We start from the raw sequence: 19,962 nt of genomic DNA, 5'->3' as shown, positions 1-19,962 counted from the left end.
TGTTGAAAAACAGAGTTCTACATATAACATATTCTTAAGGCAAAATGCTCGAGGAAAAACAAAGATATTTCCCCCTTTTTTCGGAAAATTGAGGGGAAATCTCCATTGAAAATTTATCGGGTCCTTCTCATTGATAAAATTTATCACGGGTACTTTTCCCCAATTTTCTCTTTTTTCAGAGAAAAGTTACCATTCATAAATTTGAACCAGATAATTTGTACTCAGCATACTTGATTATGTGGCTCTGCTCTTGTCACAACAGTTGGTATGGTTTCATCCCACCACAATCTTGCAAATGGTCTAAACACATCAACAAAACCATTCCAGCATCAGTGTTTCGAAAACTAGGCCCGTTCTACATTCAAATTAACTAAGTACGAAAAGGTTAGATCCAAATCATCATAAGGATTACTTACTTGGATGAAGAACCATTAATAAAGGACATGGCATAATCTGGCACCTATGGAAACAATTCAAGAAACAAAGTAGAGATAAAGATCAAACATCATAGAATTATAGAATGAAAAATCATAGGAGAATTCATGAATGGATAAGCACACAAGCTTATTACCAGTGGCTTTCCTGATTCTAAATATACACGTTCTACATCAGGGTCCCATTCAACCCTGTTATCTGATCGCACACGTACACCAGGTAAGTCCCTGAAATTTGCACCCTAGTGGGCAAAAAAATAACCAATGCTGAAAATTAACATTATAATCTTTTGTATGAACACCTTTTTTCTTGAAATAAGTATGTCCATTAGATAAAGAACCTTTCTTCTGGGGATCTGACACACGCGTTGATAATCGTCGTTATTTAATTCAAGTGGACGATGATCATATATCATCTTCTTTATTGATTTTGAACTCTCTGGAATGCCTAACATTTCTGCAAAAAGCACACGTCTTAATCTAGCAGCCGCATATAACAACAGGAGTAAATTGTCATTAAAAATAAGTGCTATATAAATTCTATCTACAAACAAATAACTTTAACCATTTAATGTATCATTACCATTTCTGTTTAATCTAATAAACCGCTGAAACTCTGTCTGGGGAGGTTTACTATAGGGTATCTCATCACGACTTTCATCATTTTCAACCTGAAAAACTTGTAAAATGGCAACAAGTTACATACCAACTATTAAACAGTCATTACAAAGCAACAACAAACAGAATGGTTAAACCATACAGGAGGTAGATCAGAGATTGCATCTTGTAACAAAAGCTTTTTCTGCAACTGGACATCTGCTCCCGCGTCATGACCAACAAGACTTGTCTGCATATGATGTGTCATTCAGCAAATCACCTCAATCAAAAGGTACAAATCCAGATAGCTAAGAAATTTCCTAGATGTATAATTACCTCAAACTCTAAAGGAATGACGCCTCTTACTACAACATCATGAGTTGGAAGTGGAAACTGAGGAAGCTTCTGCATCAAGTGAATTAAAAACAATTAACATGAACTTCAAGACTCAGCTCAAAAAAAAAAAAACTTCAAGACAAAAAGATACAAATTACTACTGTACCTCAGAAGGACGGGCCCCCAAAGAAAAACACGAAGGCGAAACTGGGGGAGACCGTAGGCGCCAGCGGCCATGATTCCCATGCGACTCTGATAGTTCATCTGAAGCAACCGACCCAATGCATACCTCCCAAGAAATCCATTAGAAAACTTCACGAGATCGACGACGTTTTCCATCAATACAAACTTAGGCTTCAAGTATTCTACAATGTCCATGAATACAACAAGTTGCTTATTTTTTTCATCGCTCAAAGGACTTTCTTTGTTCCGGAAGCGGTTAAAACCACTAATGCCTTGGCATGGGGGTCCGCCACAAATCACATCAGCATCTCCCTAAATATCAAATGTGATGGTAGAAAAGTCAAACACTGAACATAACGTCAGCCTTTTCGTTTGTACAATTCAAGCCAAACTTACTGGTAAAGGTAAGATCTTCTTGTTGAAGCCTTCAATGACAAATTCCTTTATAGTTTTCTTGCAATTACTGTAGTAAAACCAATACTTAAATAAGTTAAGTTCGAATCGTTATATAAACCATGGAAGCACTGGGAAAAAACCAGATACGGTCCAATTTGGCATCGCAAGGCTTGTCTAAAAGTCAAACTTCATTAGACCAAATTATTGGGTGGCTAAAATTATTTATTTAAGCAAAAGTGCACCAACATACAAAGCCACTTTGCGGTCATATTGAGTTCAACTCATCATTCCATAGGATACACCAATTTGTAAGTTTAAATAAGCTATATTCCCTTACCAAAAAAAAAAGCTATATTCAAAAAATTCAAAATTTGCATCGCTAGTAGGATTCCGACCATTCAAACTAACCATCCATATCAGTTATCTTCAAATTTGGACTACATTATTTTGCTGAATTAAATTGCAATGTGCACTGCATGCATTTACTTGAATAACTACATACAGCATATGACATCGTTTTAAGATTATTCATATTTTCTCTTACCTTAGACCCTCAATTGGCTCCCAAGTGTCTTCGTCAGAATCATAACCCTTCCAGCTGACCTATATGAACATATTAAAATAAACAAAAGTGTTTTCAACTTCAGTGGTAGAAGACAATGAAAGCAGGGTGACGGTATAAGTTTAATCAATTGAAAGACAAAGATACAAAGTGAACAAACCTTCAAGTGCAAACCCTGCTCTTTTTTGTTATTTGGATCGCCATAGCATATGGCAAGCACTTTTGAAACTTCAAATACTTCACCTTCTTCATCACTTTCATCTTCTTCACTGTCGGTATCGTCATCATCTTCTTCTTCTGCTGCGCTAAAGAGATCATCGTATTGATGAGGTACATTGCTTTTGATCAAAGAAAAATAATTACATAGTTTCTCCCACTCCTTCAATAATGATAGGAAATTTTCAGCCATTTCGTTTCTAACCTGATTTGCAAGGTAAAGATGTGTAGAAGTTAGCATACAAGAACATCATGGCACAGTATCAGTTACAGCTAAAAAGTAAATTCATGCATAAAACAACAAATAAATAATGATAGCTACCTCTGTTTCAGGATGGTTCATTTCCAGACACTGAGAAGCATATCTGTTCAGGTCCACAGCCCATTTCTATTAAAAAACGAGAAGCTAATATCAGGTCGAGGCAATAAGAATATAAATGTATGTTGTGAAATTTTTGGTAAAGGGATGACTTACAGTTACAAGGTTCAAACCAGACAAAATTCCACCGTGACACAGACCAGTAGACATTGCACCACAACCTGAGTATAAATCTAGTAATTTGACCTCTTGTTCTTTATGTTCTTCAACTTGAGAAACTTCTTCAAGCATAGAGTTATGCACAGATCTTCCTTTTACGTCCACCTCAGAAGATATGGTTGATGATGTCTCACTAGCAGTTTCTCGACTCTCTGAGTTAATGCACCAGTTATGAGAAGCAATCCGAATTGATCGTTAACAAAGAAAAGGATACAGATAAGAGAATAACCTGATGGCAGGTTAACGAATGTGGAGTATGGCAGAAGATACAGCGTATCACAGTAATAATCACAGGGTGGGATTAATTTCTTCTTGGCATCCAAATCCATCTGTAAATAAACACACAAGTAAAAATTTACCACACACAAGAACACGACTGAAAAAAAAAGAAAAGAGAACAAAAGACAAAGAAAGAAAATGTGCAATTTGATGGTGTACATTTAGAGGTACTCTAGCAATGTTTAGCCTTTCAACAAGACAATCAAGAGGATTATCATCCCGAATTTCTGAAAAGAAAACTCGCTTTGGATCAATTAAATATCCAAGGTTCTTGATAACCTGGAAAAGTAGGAGGAAACATACAAAATTAGTAAAATAGCACGCATAACAATGGTTTTCAAATTCTGATTTGATAAGAATAAAAATATATCTTACAGTGTCTTCCGCCCTATAATACCATTGTGCTGTGAAGTACAATGCACCATCAACAGCTTCAAACATTTCAACGATCTTACAAATATAATTCAGCTTCCCATCTTCAGCCTAAATCAACATGTATATACGACATCATAAAAATGTTAGTCACAAAAAATACGAGGCACACCTTGCAGAAACAAGTTGAATTATACAATGAATCCAACATCTACTTATGTACATAAAAGCAAACAAGTGAAAGTCAACATATTGAAAATCCCCTGCCTTTTAAATGCCATCAAGTTGAGACTTGAGAGGTCCACCTATAATATCCTATTGTAACATTCACTTCTTTGATCCATAATGTATCTCAACAACAAAGCAGAAACCGAGACGACGACAATAATAAGTGTTATACCACCAGGTAAAAGCAAAAATTGAGACATGACACAAAAGTATGGGATTGGCCAGAATCTTTTATGACACAACTTGTTACAATATTTTCACAAGGATAGGCTCAATTGGTTGACCTATTGTTGAACAGTGTAATTAAAAAGTTGAGCATAATGACACAACGTAATTTATATAGCCAACCCCACTTAGTGGGATAAGACTTGTTGGTGGTGGTCACGTATAGGCTCAATTGGTAGAATTAACCTGTGAGGATTTTTGGATCTACTCATATTAATGATCCTAAGCTAATGAGCATTCACTAGTTGCAATGCAACCTTGCTTGGAGTTGCAACAACTTATTTGACTCCTAATGTTTCCCAACCCAAAAAGCAGCTACTTCGATATACAATTCCTAACCAAAGTTAGCTAGAATAAAACTTCACTTATAAGTTATGCATGGCATTGTCACAAATTATTCCAATCTAACAAAAGTAATTTGAAGTTAAACATGATTTGGAGGTTAAAATGGGAGATCAATGGAAAAGTTCAAATATTTGAGATCGATTATACAAAAAAAAAAAAAAAAAAAGTGAAATTGGTAGAGATGTTAACCGCAGAATTCAAGTTTGATGGTTTAAATGAAAAAAAGCTACTGAACTTATGTATGATTGAAAGGTACCTAATAAAGTAAAAGGAAAATTTTATCATACTAGTATGAATCCAGCAATGCTATACGGTAGCAACTATGAGACTTTAAAGAGACAACAAGAGCATAAAATAGGGGTAGCAGACTGGCAATGATAAAGATGTTGAAATGGATATGTGGTCATACAAGGAAAAATAATATTATAAATGAACATATATGAGAAAAGGTTAGAGCAGCATCTACTAAAAAGAAAATAGGAGAAAATCATTTTAAGGCATAGAAAGAAGGTCATTAGGTGCGCAATGAGTAGGGCAGATCAAGTCATATAAAACCCTCTAAAAAAAGGTAAAAGAAGATCAAGGAGAACACTCAATGACATTATGGAGCAAGAACTTTTAATTAACAATTTATTTAAAGATTTGGTTATTGATAGAGCACAGTAGTATCATGCAACCTATATAGCCAATCCCACCTAGTAAGGTAAAGCTTATTGTTCTTATAACAAAAGTAATTGTGCAAATGTCAATGGTTATCTATATAATGAATGATTTTTTTTAACTCACTTTCACATGAGCATCATCATTAAGCTTGTAATCAATACAATCATCTACTTCTGCTTGTGTATAGTGTCGGCGAGCTTGAATAATCTCCTCGTCAACATCACTACACATAAGACGTATGTCAAAACGTCAAAAGAAGATTGGAACAAATATTTAAATGTTAACAATAAAAAGGAATTCTACTCAATGATGGATGTAATACCAAAATCAACATATCAATGTCAACAAGTTTACAATCCAACGTTAACTTACTTGTTTGCATTTGATCCAACAGATTGCCTCTTTTTCTGAAAATGAAAATAAGAATTTTACATTGAAATTAAAATTGATAGTAGTGGAAACAAAAGATTCGTCAGGAAAACTCATCTAAAATTACACACACACACACACACACAAAGATTGATGGCAGACTATTGTTTTGAAATAGATCTCAAATTTCATCTTCTGTATTAAAACACCAGCTACTCGCCTCGTGATTTATTCAATAGGCAGACTTAACCACTTCACCATCATAAGAAATCTCCATAAACCAAAATTACACGTAAAAAACATTTTACAATTTACAATGCACACATAAACCAAGTACTTGTTGCAAAATGGGATTCTCAGGGGTCAGTGGAGTTGAAGTTGTATGGGATATAGGACTAATAATAGAGGGTAGGTTTGACTAATTTTTTTTCAAAAAAATGGCCACGTCGCAACACAACAGGAGAGAAATATTTCCACAGAAGAATATGGTTTACTTTCTCAGCTAGCCTTGCCTCAATGACCCAGACAGAGTATATAAACGCACATTAAATGATGCTCTAGCATCAAATTACGTTAGCGACGAACCAAACTTTCTCAGAAAGAACGTATAAAAATCCAGGAGATACCTGAGGATGCACCATTCATAATCCTACTCCTAACGTATTTACAATTTAAAAGACTTTGGGTCCTATGCGCCGTTCAAAACGGTGGAGGATACCCGAGGATGCATCATTCAAAATGCACACCCAAACAGGCAATAATGTCAGCCATTAACCAACAAGAGCTATCTCGTGTGAACACAGAGATGGCCAACACTCTCCTTCCCCCACAAACGTGAACTGGAGTAAACAGGTCCACGCCTATCCAATCGCCCCTTAAAACCAACACCAGGCAAGAGCTATCGCTACAAAATCCCTTAATCCATTCGACACGTTCCTTCCCCCAGAAACGTGAATCAGAATAACCAGGTCCATGTCCATCCAGCCACCATGACACGAATGCTATCGCGACGAAATCCCTCAGATCCATTTATTTACACATAGATGGACCGCCCGTCCATCAGAAAACTCAAATGAAAACAAGAAAGAAATGGAAAGGACGACAAAAAAAAGGACACAGCACAGACATCCTCCCATCCGGCATAAGCCAGAGAAGGAGACGCCATGACACTCGCCCGCAGGACAATAGCCAAACTCCCGCCGCTTCTTATTGATAATTCTTTATTGAGGCGGGTAGTAAAGTGTTAAGGTAGTAGGAATCTCTCTTTATTCAGTGCTATGAGTTCTTCTTGAAGTTCAACTGTACTGGTTCAATATAACAGACATCTAGCTAAAATAATTTAGTTCTAATATGATAAAATCAAGCGGAAGCGGGAATCGATTGAATATAGTTATCCTAAATTGAAGAGTAATGGAGATTGGGATAGAGTCCCGGTGCTGAAAACAGATTGCTTTTGTTCGCTGAATCGAGCTCCCTCATGGCTGTTTGCCTTAACGCATTGGGGGAGACATCATAAACCTAATTTATCTCTTTTCTTTTTCTACAGGTACCGAAAATGAAGTTTTCAGCTCATAATGGGGAATCCCAAAAACAGTTCTTTGAAGAAAAAAAAATTAGTTTCGCGAAAATGAGGATACTTTAGAGTTTAAATTAGGAAGCTTTACAGGGAAAATATACCTTTCCATTCCCCTGGTACCGATGGGGCCAGCGTTGCCTTGCTTCCTGATCGGCAACTGGTTCACCGAGAAATCTACCAGTAGGATTATCAGCACTAGCACGAGTCTTTGAAGAAGGAAGTAGTTCGTCTGCCCCACGCTCCAACTCCTCCGTCTTCTTGAACTTCTTGGAAGGCTTGCCAGAGGCTGAAGCAGAACCAGCGCTGGACTCTGTTCTGCGTTTGCTCGGCATGGCTGATGCGCCCAGATCGCGGCGGAGGAGAGAAGCAGGGTTGTGCTGTGGCCACGACACGCGGGAGAGAAGGATTCTTATGTAAATGAATGCCAGAAAGATGAAGGAATTTATAGAAGGCGCTCAATTTTAAAGATGGTGGGAGGAGGGCGGGAAGGCGAAATTCAAGGCATGTTGACTTTAATGACCTTTGTGAACGTTAAGGGCCTCCGGCGTGTTTGGCGATGAGCCAAATTAGCGAAGCAAATAGTTTCATGAAAAGGTGAATATCTCAATGTAATAATTAAAATTTATTTACATTACGCTTTTTTTTTAATTTGCAAAATATGTGAAGTTTTCAGTTACTTATTATGAGGGCCTAGGTGTGGGAAAAGACTATTAATGCGCGGATGCATGTGTGTTAATGTGTACACGTAATTCATATAAGAGATAGTAAATAATAAATGCGAGCAAAGGAGAATGAATCCATTTGTGATTTGATATTTTAAGTTATGGTATTTTATTCTCTTTATGCATAAATTATAAGTGCAGAAATTCAAATTGGATATATTACTAATTTTAACTGAAATTGTGATAAAAATTATTTTATTAGGAAAAATTGTAAAAAAAATACCTCTTGAAAATCAAAATTTCAAATGAGCTTTGTTTACCATATTTTAATAACAAGTGACAACACTTGAAAAGCAAATAATAATATATTTTTATAATAATTTCTGATTTAGGATTTTAAAATTTAAAAGGTATTTTTATCCAACTAATTAGAGGCAGAGGCCTCATGCAGTGTATAAAGATCTAGAAATTTAAGCGTAATACTTTTTACTTTCTTTTTTTTTAAAGGGAAAACCATATTGGAGGTACCTATACTTTTTTTTAATTTTCAATTTGGTACCTATATGTTTTTTGTTCTTAACTAAATCTTTAGTTTTCCTCTATTAACATTATTAATCCTTATGTAGAGACTAAAAATATCAATAGAACAAAGTTATAAGAGCTAATGTTGCTAAAAAGATAAAATTAAATGTTTAATTAAAGAGAAAAAAACACATAGATACCAAATTAAAAATTGAGAGAAAGTATAGATACCTTCAATATGGTTTTCCCTTTTTTAAATAACAAAAGGCCTCGGGTAACATATGAAGACCTAGAAATATGGGCACATATTCTAAAATAGAAAACCAATAAGTACTAGCTGTATAAGAAATGGTATTTTTTAATAGAAACAATATTTTAATATAATTTTGATTGAGACTAAGACAAAAAAACTTATTTTTTTTGTCCACTTCATTTGTTATTAAATATAAAATGTAATCGGGAGTTGATTTGATTCTAAATATAAGATTTTCATCTATTTTTTTTCAAAATTTAAATTTTCTTTGTATACCACTGTCCCTTACGTTGCCAACTTTAAAAGGGATTTATAAATTATAATTTATTTTTTATAAATAACTAATTTAACTAATTTTATATATATTAATAAATATATTTAAAATCAAAGGAGTATTTTGTAAAACGGCGAGAGGCCTCGTGCTATGCATGATGGCCTGGAAACATGTGAGAAGAAAATCAGTAAGCGTTACTGTATAGCTTAGAAATATGTGCATAGAAAATCAACAATAAACGTTCCTTGATAAGAAACAGTTTTAATAGAAACCGTATCGTGTATGAGGGCCTAAGAAAATCAGTTAGCGTTATTTGTATAAGAAACAATTTAAAATACGAAAGGCTTCGTTTATTGTATGAAGGCCTGGAAATATGGGCACATATTCCAGAGCATTAGCTGTATAAAAAATGATATTTTTTTAATAGAAATTGTATTTTAAGATAATTTTAACTGAGATCAAGACAAAAAAACTGATTTTTTTTTTTATTCACCTCCTTTGGTCTCAAATGTTGAAGCTAACTGAGGAATGATTTGGTTTTAAATATAATATTTAAATCTGTCATGTCTTTCAAATTTTAAATTTTTTTATATGTTATTGTCGCTTACTTTGTGCATTTTAAAGGGAATTTATAAATTGTAATTCATTTTTTATGAGTAATTAATTTAATTAATTTTAATTATATTAATAAATATATTTAAAACTGAAGGATTATTTGTTAAAACAGCAAGAGGCCTCGTGTTTTACATGATAGCCTAGAACATTTGTGCGCAGAGAATCAGCAAGTGTTACTCGCATAAAAAACAATTTTAATAGAAACTGTATCATGTAAAAGGGCCTAGAAATATGTGTACAGAAAATTAATAGTAAAACGTTTCCTGTATAAGAAACAATTTTAATAAAAACAATATCATGTATGAGGTTCTAGCTAGAAATATGTGTAGAAAATCAGTAAGTGTTATTTGTACAAGGAGAAATTTTAAAATAACGAGACAGTTGGAAATATAGGCGCATATAGGAGTGTTCACGGGACAAAGATAATCCTGTCCCAATCTCATCCCAATAATTGGGATGGGATAGCTTTTTCGTCTTTTGTCCTGTTCCATCCCATTCCAATAGGAACGTCCCATCTCTTTTTTTTAAATTTAAAAACTAACTATGTAGAAAATATAAAAACTTATAATAGAAATTATGTGAGGAAAATAGATAAAAATGAGGAAACAATAACAAAGAAAATATTTTTTGTAATCATGAGAGATAAAAAATAAACAAACCTAAAATATTCACTACAAAAAATATCATATAACCCATACAAAAATAACTTATAAACATATAAAAATAACAATTGATAAATACCATTACCAAAATACTATTACTATGGTAAATAAAATAAATTTATAACAACTAAAAATAAAGATAATATATTGGGATAGGACGCCTTGTCCTGCGTCCTGTCCTTCCCGAATAATTTTATTCCATTCTGCTTTCATCCTGTCCCAAAAAAATGACTAGGATAGGGACAAGACGTTAAGACAGGACACAGTTGAACACACCTATGTGCATATTCTAATATAGAAAATCAATGAGCATTAGTTGTATAAAAAATAGTTTTTTAATAGAAACTGTATTTTAAGATAATTTTGACTGAGATTGAGGCAAAAAACTGAATTTGTTTCATTCGCTTCCTTTGGTCATAGAAGTTGATTGGGGATTGATTTTGTTCGTTTTAAATATAAGATTCAAATCTACTATGCGTATCAAATTTTAAATTTTCTTTATATACTATTGTCTCTTACTTTGCTCATTTTAAGGGGGATTTATAAATTGTAATCCATTTTTTTATAAACAATCAATTTTATTAATTTTATTCTTATCAATAAATATATTTAAAACTAAAAGAGTAATTTGTAAAACAACGAGAGGCCTCATGCTATGCATGATGGGTTAGAAATATGTGCGCAGAAAATCAACAAGAAGCATTACTTGCATAAAAAACAATTTTAATAGAAACTATATCATGTATTAGGACTTAGAAATATGTGCACAGCAATCAACAGTAAACGTTCCTTGTGTAAGAAACAAGTTTAATAAAAATCGTTTCATGTATGAAGGCCAAGAAATATGTGCATGGAAAATCAGTAAGTGTTATTTGTATAAGGAGCAATTTTAAAATAACGAGAGACCTCGTGTAATATATGAAGGCCTAGAAATATGGGGGTATATTCCAAAAAAGAAAATTAGTAAGCATTAACTCTATAAGAAATGGTATTTTTTTAATAGAAACTGCATTTTAAGACAACTCTAACTAAGATTAGGATGGAAAACTAAATTTTTTTATTTACTTCCTTTGGTCTTAAATGTATAAGCTGGTTGGGGGTTAATTTAATCATAAATATAAGATTTTAATCTACTTTATATTTTTAATTTTAATTTTTTAATATACTGCTATCCCTTACATTGCACGTTTGAAAGAGGATTCATAAATTATTATTTTTTAATAAATAATTAATTTAACTAATTTCATTCAGTTTGATAAATATATTTAAAACTAAAAGAGTATTTTGTAAAATAGCGAGAGGTCTCGTGCCATGCATGAGGGGCTAGAAATATGTGCGCAGGAAATCAGTAAGCGTTGCTTGCGTAAGAAACAATTTTTATAGAAATTGTATCATGCATGAGGGCCTGGAAGTATGTGCGTAGAAAATCAGAAAGCATTATTCATATTAGAATTTTTTTAATAAAGATCGTATCATGTATGAGGACTTAGAAATATATGAACAGAAAATCAATAAGCGTTATGTGTATATTATTAATTTTGACTAAAATTAAGAGGAAAATAAATTACCCATTCTCATAATATTCCTAAGGCCATGGTCAGTGGTCACTCTCTCTATCCTTGAAACGGAACAACTCGATCCAATGATAGTTACAAAAATCTCCAACTTCCTCCTTGACTATGATAATCTGGGAGATCCCTAGTCAAAATATTGTAACATTTTTTTTTTGCTTTCGCCTTCGGTGTCCAGCACCTTTTTTGAGTAACTGACTAATCCGGAGCGTCCCAGTGAAGGGATTTCCCAGGATTCGAGCCTTAGACCTGGTGGGTACGCGGCGCCTTACCCTCCCCTTATCGAACCAGTTGGACCAACCCTCCTGGGCCAAAATATCATAACATTGAGCATTAGTGGCATGCACTTATATGCTTTGCACTCCTTTTTCCCAGCAGTAACAAAGGCCAATAGCAATCGCTTTGAGTTCACATATATGTATATGAGAAAGCATAATCTCCATCTTCTTGTAGAAGATATACACTCACTCCCACTCTTCTTCTATTTTCTAGGTTGCCCCTCCACAAATAAATTCTCTTGCTGAAGCATAAATCCTTAATAACCGTTAAAGCATTTTCTCTCTGCCTTCTGAAACGTAGTTGTTGGTTATTAAAAGTATGCAGCGGTCTTTGTTCTTGGATCGCTCTTAATACAGTGGTTTGTATACTTGTATTTAGCTCATTTTCCTCAATTCCAATGGTCCATGTCATCTTAATTCTGGAATAACCAACATCTTCCATTTTTAGGTTCCATTTATCCCATTCAATTTACATCCCACCTTTAAAGCCTTGCCAAAATTCTGATCCCACTAACTCTCTCCATTTTCCCTCAGCTGCCTCGCAATCTCTGAACAAGTGCAAAACAGTTTCTTCTTCAGGAAACCCACAAGGGCATTGTGAAGATTTAATCGTTCCCCTTTTCTATCTTAGCTTCGCTGTATGGTCTGCTTCATGCAAGACTAGCCAGTTGCACTTAAAAGTAAAAAAAAAACAAATTTTACAGTAAAAAATGTCATCCACAGACTGCTTCTAGTAATATTCCTCACTCTCACTGAACCCTCTTTTTGGTTTTGTGAGAGCAATAGTGTCCACCACAATATTAGGCAGCCAACAACTCATTCCAATCACCCGATGGTCTCAAGTAATCTCCTACCTTTCATTAATGTCAACCAAACCCACAAGTCCAGCCATCGTATCTGCGAGACTTGAGGTATGATCGATCCAGTGTGCACTCCAAAAAGGAGCATCTTCATTGAACGTCTTTCTACTTCCCACTCCTTTCTTAAATTTTTCCCGTATCACACTAAATTACTAGCTAATTCCCCTCCAAGTCAGAGAGGTATTCTGTTTTCTCTTAACTTCAGGCAAAGCTTTCTTCCAAGTTTATATTTAGCATTAAGGACTCAAACCCCAAATTTATGTGGTTTGGTAACAAGATTATAACAAAGCTCCCTAATAAGAGCTTTACTCCGTTTCCTGTCCTTAATGCCTGCAACCCTTTCCTCTTTTACGATTATTGCTATGACTTCTTTCCACGGGAGAATAGAATGTTTAGCTCTCTCCCTTCCCCACTCTCTCCTTAAAGAAAACCCCTCCTCTTTTTTCTCAATCTCACCCGAAATCTTCCTGGGAATTAGCATAGTCTGCATGGAATGCCCAGCTAAGGTAAAAACTTTCCTTTCCAGCAGTAAGATATCCTCTTCCTGGTTTTCTCAAGTAAGGGAGTAAACATACTAGGAGGCCCATGTACGAATAATAGGAATTTCCAGATATTTTCCAAAGGTCACCTGGGAGCTTGGTCAACTTACATGCTCTGGAGAAATGCATATTTTCGGAGCATCACATTCGTGTTTTACTCCGATTCATTTTTATGTCCACATGCTAAAAAGAAGGTATTTGTGCACTGGTAACTCTTTTCATCAGTTCCATCTGTAGACTAGAGGCTTCTCGAAATAACACCAAGTTGTCTGCAAAGAAGCGGTGATTCATCATCTGTTAAAATGTTATAAACTCTCCGGTTAATAAGAAAGTAGAAGTTATACGAGAGATAGAAAACATTAAATAAAAATATAGCGGATCGTGTGGTTGGTTTTCTTTGTATCATTATCTTCCTCTCAAGTTTCATGTAAGACTTGGCTTCATATTTTTTGAAAACTCATTTTTTAATCAAATAATCATGTATCAAGTTACACTTATAAGCCTTTCACTTTTCGTGCAATATGTGAAATGTCTAGAGATATGTGCGCATCTTCCAAGAAAGAAAATCAGTAAGTATTAGTTGTATAAGAAATGGTATTTTAATAATAACTTATCAATACACATAAATTGATCCATCTATTAAAACATTATATACCTTGTTGAGGGAACTACATACAGTGAATATCTTGTGAGGTTAATTGTTTTATCTGTGACACTATCTTCGCCATCAATTTCATGTGAAATTTGGCTTTATACTTTCTTAAAAACTTATGCTTATTTCTTAATCAAATATAAATCATGTTACTTAAAGTTTTAGTTTTCTTCCAAACATTCCTCATTAATGCGCGGGTGCATGTATGTTATATCTACTATAATCTGAAAAATGATTGCATACACGAAACCTGTACAAGAGATAGTAAATGATAAATGTAAGGAAAGAGAATAAATATCATCCGTGATTTCGGACTTGTTTGGTTTCTTGTTTTGGAAACAATTTTTAGTTTTTTAAAACAGAAAAATCAAAAAACTTGTTTGGTAAGTTGTTTTTAGTCTATTGTTTTAAAAAACAAAAAACAGTAACAAGTTTTTAAAAACAAAAAAACCAAAACAATTTTTATATGTTTTTTTGTTTTTGTTTTGAAAAATTTTGAGAAATTTTATTTTCTTCTCATCTACTATTCATCACTTATTATTATCAATCACAACTATCATCTAACAAGTATGGTTTTTTATGAGTTTTTTTTTAAACATGATTTTTTTAAATTATTATCCAAACAAATTCTTTTATTTTTTTGTTTTCAAAACTTGTTCTAAAAACAATTTTATAAAATTGTTTTGAAACCAAGAAAACAAAGAACAAAAACAAACAAGCCCTTTCATCTCTTTAAGTTATTGTCTTTTGTATGCATAATTTCTAAGTATAAAAATTCAATTTATACCTAGCTTATCAATACTTGTCTTTACCGACTTATTCCTTATAACACGATAAACCTTGTTAAGGGAATTACACACACACTTATATAGAATTCATACAAAAGATTGAGAATAATAAATAAAAAATAAAGTAAATCTGTTGTGTGATTGCTTCTATTTGTGTCACTGGGTTCCTCCATTTAAATGCATAAATTTTAATTGTAGAAATTCAATTTGTATATATAATCAATCTTGACTGACAATTAAGTGGGGGGAAAAGGTCATTTTACAACTTTGTAAAACAATTAACAATTAGAGGCTTCGGGGCAATGCATGAAGGCTCAGAAATGTAGACGCATATTTCAAAATAAACGGTAAGCTAAGCATTATGCACTGCACAAGAAACAACATTTCATTAATAACTAATTAGCACATACAAAAAAGTTGGTTCAGCTGTTAAAACGTGATTAGCATACCAGCTTATTAACTATTAAGGGGACTACACACGGTATTCATACAAAAGATAGAAATAAATATAAAAAGGGGAGTGAATCTGTGTGTGGTTTCTTTTCTTTCAGCCATTATCTTCTTCTCTTAATGCAGAAAATCAATTTGTATATATTGTTAACAATGAAAAGAACACGGCATTTTATGATTTCATTAACAAGTGAGAGGGCTGTATAAGGGCACTGAAGCATGCATAAAGCCCCATGCCAAAACATAAGCAACTCTCGCCTGTATAAAAATAATACTCAGACATAAAATTAGCAGCAATATTTTAGTAATAATTGACCCGTACATACAAAAATTAATTAAGATGTTTAAATGGGTTCAGCCAGCTAACAACTCATTTCATATGCACATAAAACTCGCTAAATCAAAATTCTTGATCACAAAAACATGTTTTGTTAAACAATAAGGAGGTCCGGTGCAATGTGCTGTTTTTGAAAAAATGAAGGGAAGGGAGCACCTTAAGGGCTCGTTTGGAATGACTTTTAAATAGTTTTTTAATCATAATTTATAAAATACAAGGTAAATATTTAAAAAAAAGTTTTGTTGTAATTTACATAGAAAGTACTAATACGTGATTTAAAACGTGATGACAAATCGCACTAAATCTTTTGACATTGTCTGAAGCCTTTGTGGACTAAAATAACTGACAAGTATAATAGGGCCTACACTATTTGAAGCCCAAAGTATATGGAACAATTAACAAGCCCACCTTAATAAAATTCAATCGGTTCCTTCATAACAGTAGGGCTCAACCCAAACAATTCAAACGTCAGTCCCTTTTTCTTTCTCAGCACAGGTATTTTCTTTTTATCACCGAAGCACAAGCATTTTCATAGTAGAGGTAATTTCCATTGATTCAAATGTTAGTCTCAGCTATCAACAATAGTTGGTCTAGTTGCTAAGGATTCGGCTTATAACTCACAAGATTATGAGTTCAAATCTCGCTGCCGATATGAGGACCTTATTGGTGGACGATTTTTAAATATCTCTGTAAACGCTTTTTTAGTTTGGAGGTATGCCCTAACCCTAATAAGTCCCCAAAACCCAACTCACTTAATAGTGCCAAAAAAAAAAGTTAGTCTCAGCTACCAATAGGATTGAGTCTAGTAGTTGCTAGGAACTCAAAGTGAACCAATATTTGAATCCTTCCTGTTAGAGGCACCTATATTTAGTACTTAACAATGTCACAAGATTGTTAGTCCTTCACAATGTGGTTAACCAATAAGATTATCTCCAATCAGTGCTTAGCTAAAAAAATGCTAGTCTTAGTTTGCCATAATTTTTTCTTCGATATAATTACTTTTAACCATAATCGGCGGTCAAACGAGCGGGTCTGCCGGTTGAGCCCATTGGGAGGGGATGGCTCTACCTCCTTTGTTATTGTCTGGTTCGGAGTGAAGAATTGAAAGGAATCAGGCCCAAAACAAACAAGGAACTTTGAAAGGAAGGTAGCACGGTTTGAGAACTGACCCTCCTCGAAATCGGGGTTTTGTGAGGTCAGAAGGATAGATTCTTTTTGACTAAATTGCTCTCATCTTATTTTGAAAATTATCATTAGTGATTCTTAATCATGAATGTGGTCCTTAAACATAATTCACTCCCTAAAAAATTGAGCACGTAAGATGAATACATTACATGACCAATGAGATAACCGGTTATGCAATACATGATGAAAGAAATAAACAAGGTTTCACCAAGAGAAACTCGGAGTAGCACAAACAAAGTCAATGTTCGCGTTCAACGATCTTCCAAGTTCTCATTCAAGTGCATCACCCTGACTACCCACATGTGGCAATGATGCCTCTAACTTTTTTCCAATTAAATGATGAAGCAGCACTCCCGCTGCAACACTAACATTTAAGCTTTCCACAGCTAAATATGATTGGAAGTCTTTACCAGAAATCTCACAATTCAAACCAGTAGTTTCACCATCTAATTCACTAGCAGTCAGATCAACAGGAATATTCCCAGGAATCCTAACTAAATGAGTACATGATTTCTCAACCAAAGGTCTCAAACCGGTCCCCTCACTGCCCAAAACAAGAATTGTAGGTGGACCAGGAACAATATCATCCAAGGAGACAGCTTTTGAGGACACAGAGCCTCCAAGAACTCGCCAACCGTTTTCAGATGAAGACACTAGAAACTGCATCATATTCTTGCAATATCTGAGCTCCATCAATTCAAGCGAGCCTGCACTTGCTTTGCTTACAACACCACTCAATGGGGCAGAATTTTTTGCACACAATACTATCCCAGAAGCTCCAAAGTAATAAGCAGACCTAATTATTGCCCCCAAATTTTGAGGATCAGTAACCTCATCCAAGGCTACCCAAAGGCAACCTCTCCCTTCCTCAACAGAAATAGGATCTAATTCTTTTATTTTTACCATCTCTAACGGTGAAGCATCTAACACTAAGCCTTGATGAGGGCGATTATCAACTACCATATTAAGGTCATGTTTTGATGCTTCTTTAACACTTAATCCAATCTTTTCAGCGATCCTCAGAACTCTCTCAAATCCTTTCTTGTCCTTCTTCTTCCTGTTGTTGCTACTCAAGTCCAGTCCTTCTTGTGCATATAATGCATAGAATTCCCTTCTTCCAGCTGATAATGCAGCCAAAACTGGTCCAACTCCATAGACTCCCTCGCCAACAATCTTAGGCACAGTTGATTGTGTGGCCTCTTTCCATGTCTTTCTTCCCCAACTTTCCTGCTTATTCCATCTCCGAAGCTCAGGTCTCTCTGATCCAGCTCTTCCTCCCGCGATCCCCCTGAATTTATTTTTTATGTTATCCCACCTTGGGTCGTCAATAGCCTCCTCTGTTTCATCATTACCTTCTTCTTCATCATCACCCAACTTCCCACGCCTGCCACCATAAACACTTCTCTGTTCTCCCACAATCTTCATTGACCCGTACCTACTTTCTTTAACTGCAGAAATTTCACCTTTTGTATTGAATTTTGCTGATGATAGTAAAGAAGAATGTCCAGATTCCAGAATTGTCGAATTCTCTAACCTTTGAATTGATTCTTCCCAAGAGGACCTGTAATTTAACTTCCCTGACCTCTTCAGAGATTCCTCCACAGAAGAACTGTTACTGAATTTCTTTTCCTTATCTGCTGATTCTTCTTGAATGGAGCCCCTAATGCTTGTCACTTTTGTCTTCCCCGAATCTTTAGCTTCCCTAACTTCATTTGACGCTAACCAAGGAAGTTGCTTTCCCGCTCTTCCCACACCAATCCCTTCGTTAACCTTCCCAGCGTAAGAACTCGAAAAACTTCTCGGCCTTAATGAAAGGCAATAACGTCCAGAACTTGTAAGCAGCAGCCCATACGAGACATGCCTAGAACTCACTAGTTTTCCCGTTTCCAAGGTTCCATGCAGCAATTCGGTTGAATACTTTACTGGATTCATCAAACAGAAGCTTCCAATTTTATTCCTGGCCTTATGTGAATAAAAATTGGGATTCTTTAACAAGGGGTTTTGAGAGGGTTTTGGAGCTGAGCAAAATGGTAAGCATTGGGTCTTCAACGCGTGGGATGATTGGAAGCATTTAGAACCCGGAGAAATCTTTGGAACCCGTGGAAAACCCTGAGCTCTGGTCAGGTTTGTATACATTATATGCAACAAAGAAACCGTATCTCGGAGATTAAAGCTCAGAGATGAATCTCAGAGCCGATAAAAGATAAATACAAGGGGAATCGAACTACCTGATACAGGAGTTAGGGGCTTTCGGAGCCACCATGTAAGTATCTTATCTACTTTCCATCGATAAGTTGCAGCCTTCCTGAAGCCTGAGCCGAGCCCGGGAGCACTAGGGCAGTCTACCCGCTCCCCAACGACGCTGTTTTAGTTTTGTGCGCTGAGCGCTGAGGATGAGAAGATTAGGCGGTGGCGAGACAAGATCGCAGCCGCAGGGGCGTCAATATTCATTCATTTTTATTTTTAAAATGTTCGGCAAAAAATATTTTGAAATTATAAAAATTATTTAATTTCATTGAAATTCTCAAAAGCAAGAAACAAAAAACCAAACCGGGAATTAAACCGGTCAAGGCAGTGGGTTAAGGGTTACTGGTCGAACCGTGGTCGGACCGTGGTTGGACCGGTCATATTAAAATAATATAATTTAACTCATAATATTAAAATAAAACAAATTCCATAAATAATATAAAAAAAATTTGATTTCTCTGTTGCATTTCGTTTACCCTCTATACCCATTTACACAACACAACCAAATATATTCCAATTTAAATACGGCTTATACAGTTATACTACGAGAGAGCAAAGCAAAATTGCATGTGTGAGACTGTGAGTGGAGGATTAACCTGCAAATCACCCATATTGTAGACTCTGCGAACCGGATTGTCATCGAAGCTGAGAAACTCAGCAAACAGAATAGAAACAGGGTTGCAATATTCATTCTTATGGAGCCGTAGCTGCTGCAACTATTATTGTTGAGGCTCATGTCAACATCAGC

General features: G+C 34.9%; 2 protein-coding genes across 2 annotated transcripts; both read right to left on the bottom strand.

Annotated features, from left to right (window-relative positions):
* Positions 1–221: 221 nt before the first annotated feature.
* On the bottom strand, positions 222–7,651 carry LOC114762346 (DNA (cytosine-5)-methyltransferase CMT3-like). The gene is made up of 20 exons (XM_028951815.1): positions 7,421–7,651; positions 5,747–5,781; positions 5,498–5,597; positions 3,917–4,024; positions 3,701–3,820; positions 3,492–3,591; positions 3,200–3,414; positions 3,047–3,112; positions 2,669–2,929; positions 2,491–2,549; positions 1,947–2,013; positions 1,545–1,862; positions 1,472–1,483; positions 1,368–1,436; positions 1,195–1,281; positions 1,018–1,105; positions 776–891; positions 572–676; positions 417–460; positions 222–300 (listed from the first exon to the last, which is right to left on the bottom strand). Exons 1-20 carry the CDS (start codon positions 7,649–7,651, stop codon positions 222–224), a joined length of 2,280 nt encoding a protein of 759 aa, XP_028807648.1.
* Positions 7,652–17,017: 9,366 nt separating this feature from the next.
* On the bottom strand, positions 17,018–19,367 carry LOC114762338 (uncharacterized tRNA/rRNA methyltransferase slr0955-like). The gene has a single exon (XM_028951806.1). The coding sequence runs from the start codon at positions 19,101–19,103 to the stop codon at positions 17,238–17,240; it is 1,866 nt and encodes a 621-aa protein (XP_028807639.1). The 5' UTR covers positions 19,104–19,367; the 3' UTR covers positions 17,018–17,237.
* Positions 19,368–19,962: the final 595 nt, after the last annotated feature.

Source organism: Neltuma alba, unplaced genomic scaffold (genome assembly GCF_004799145.2).
Source record: "Neltuma alba isolate B1F8T4 unplaced genomic scaffold, ASM479914v2 tig00001733_pilon, whole genome shotgun sequence".
Lineage (NCBI taxonomy): Eukaryota > Viridiplantae > Streptophyta > Magnoliopsida > Fabales > Fabaceae > Neltuma > Neltuma alba.
This window is presented reverse-complemented; position numbering and strand designations above follow the sequence as displayed.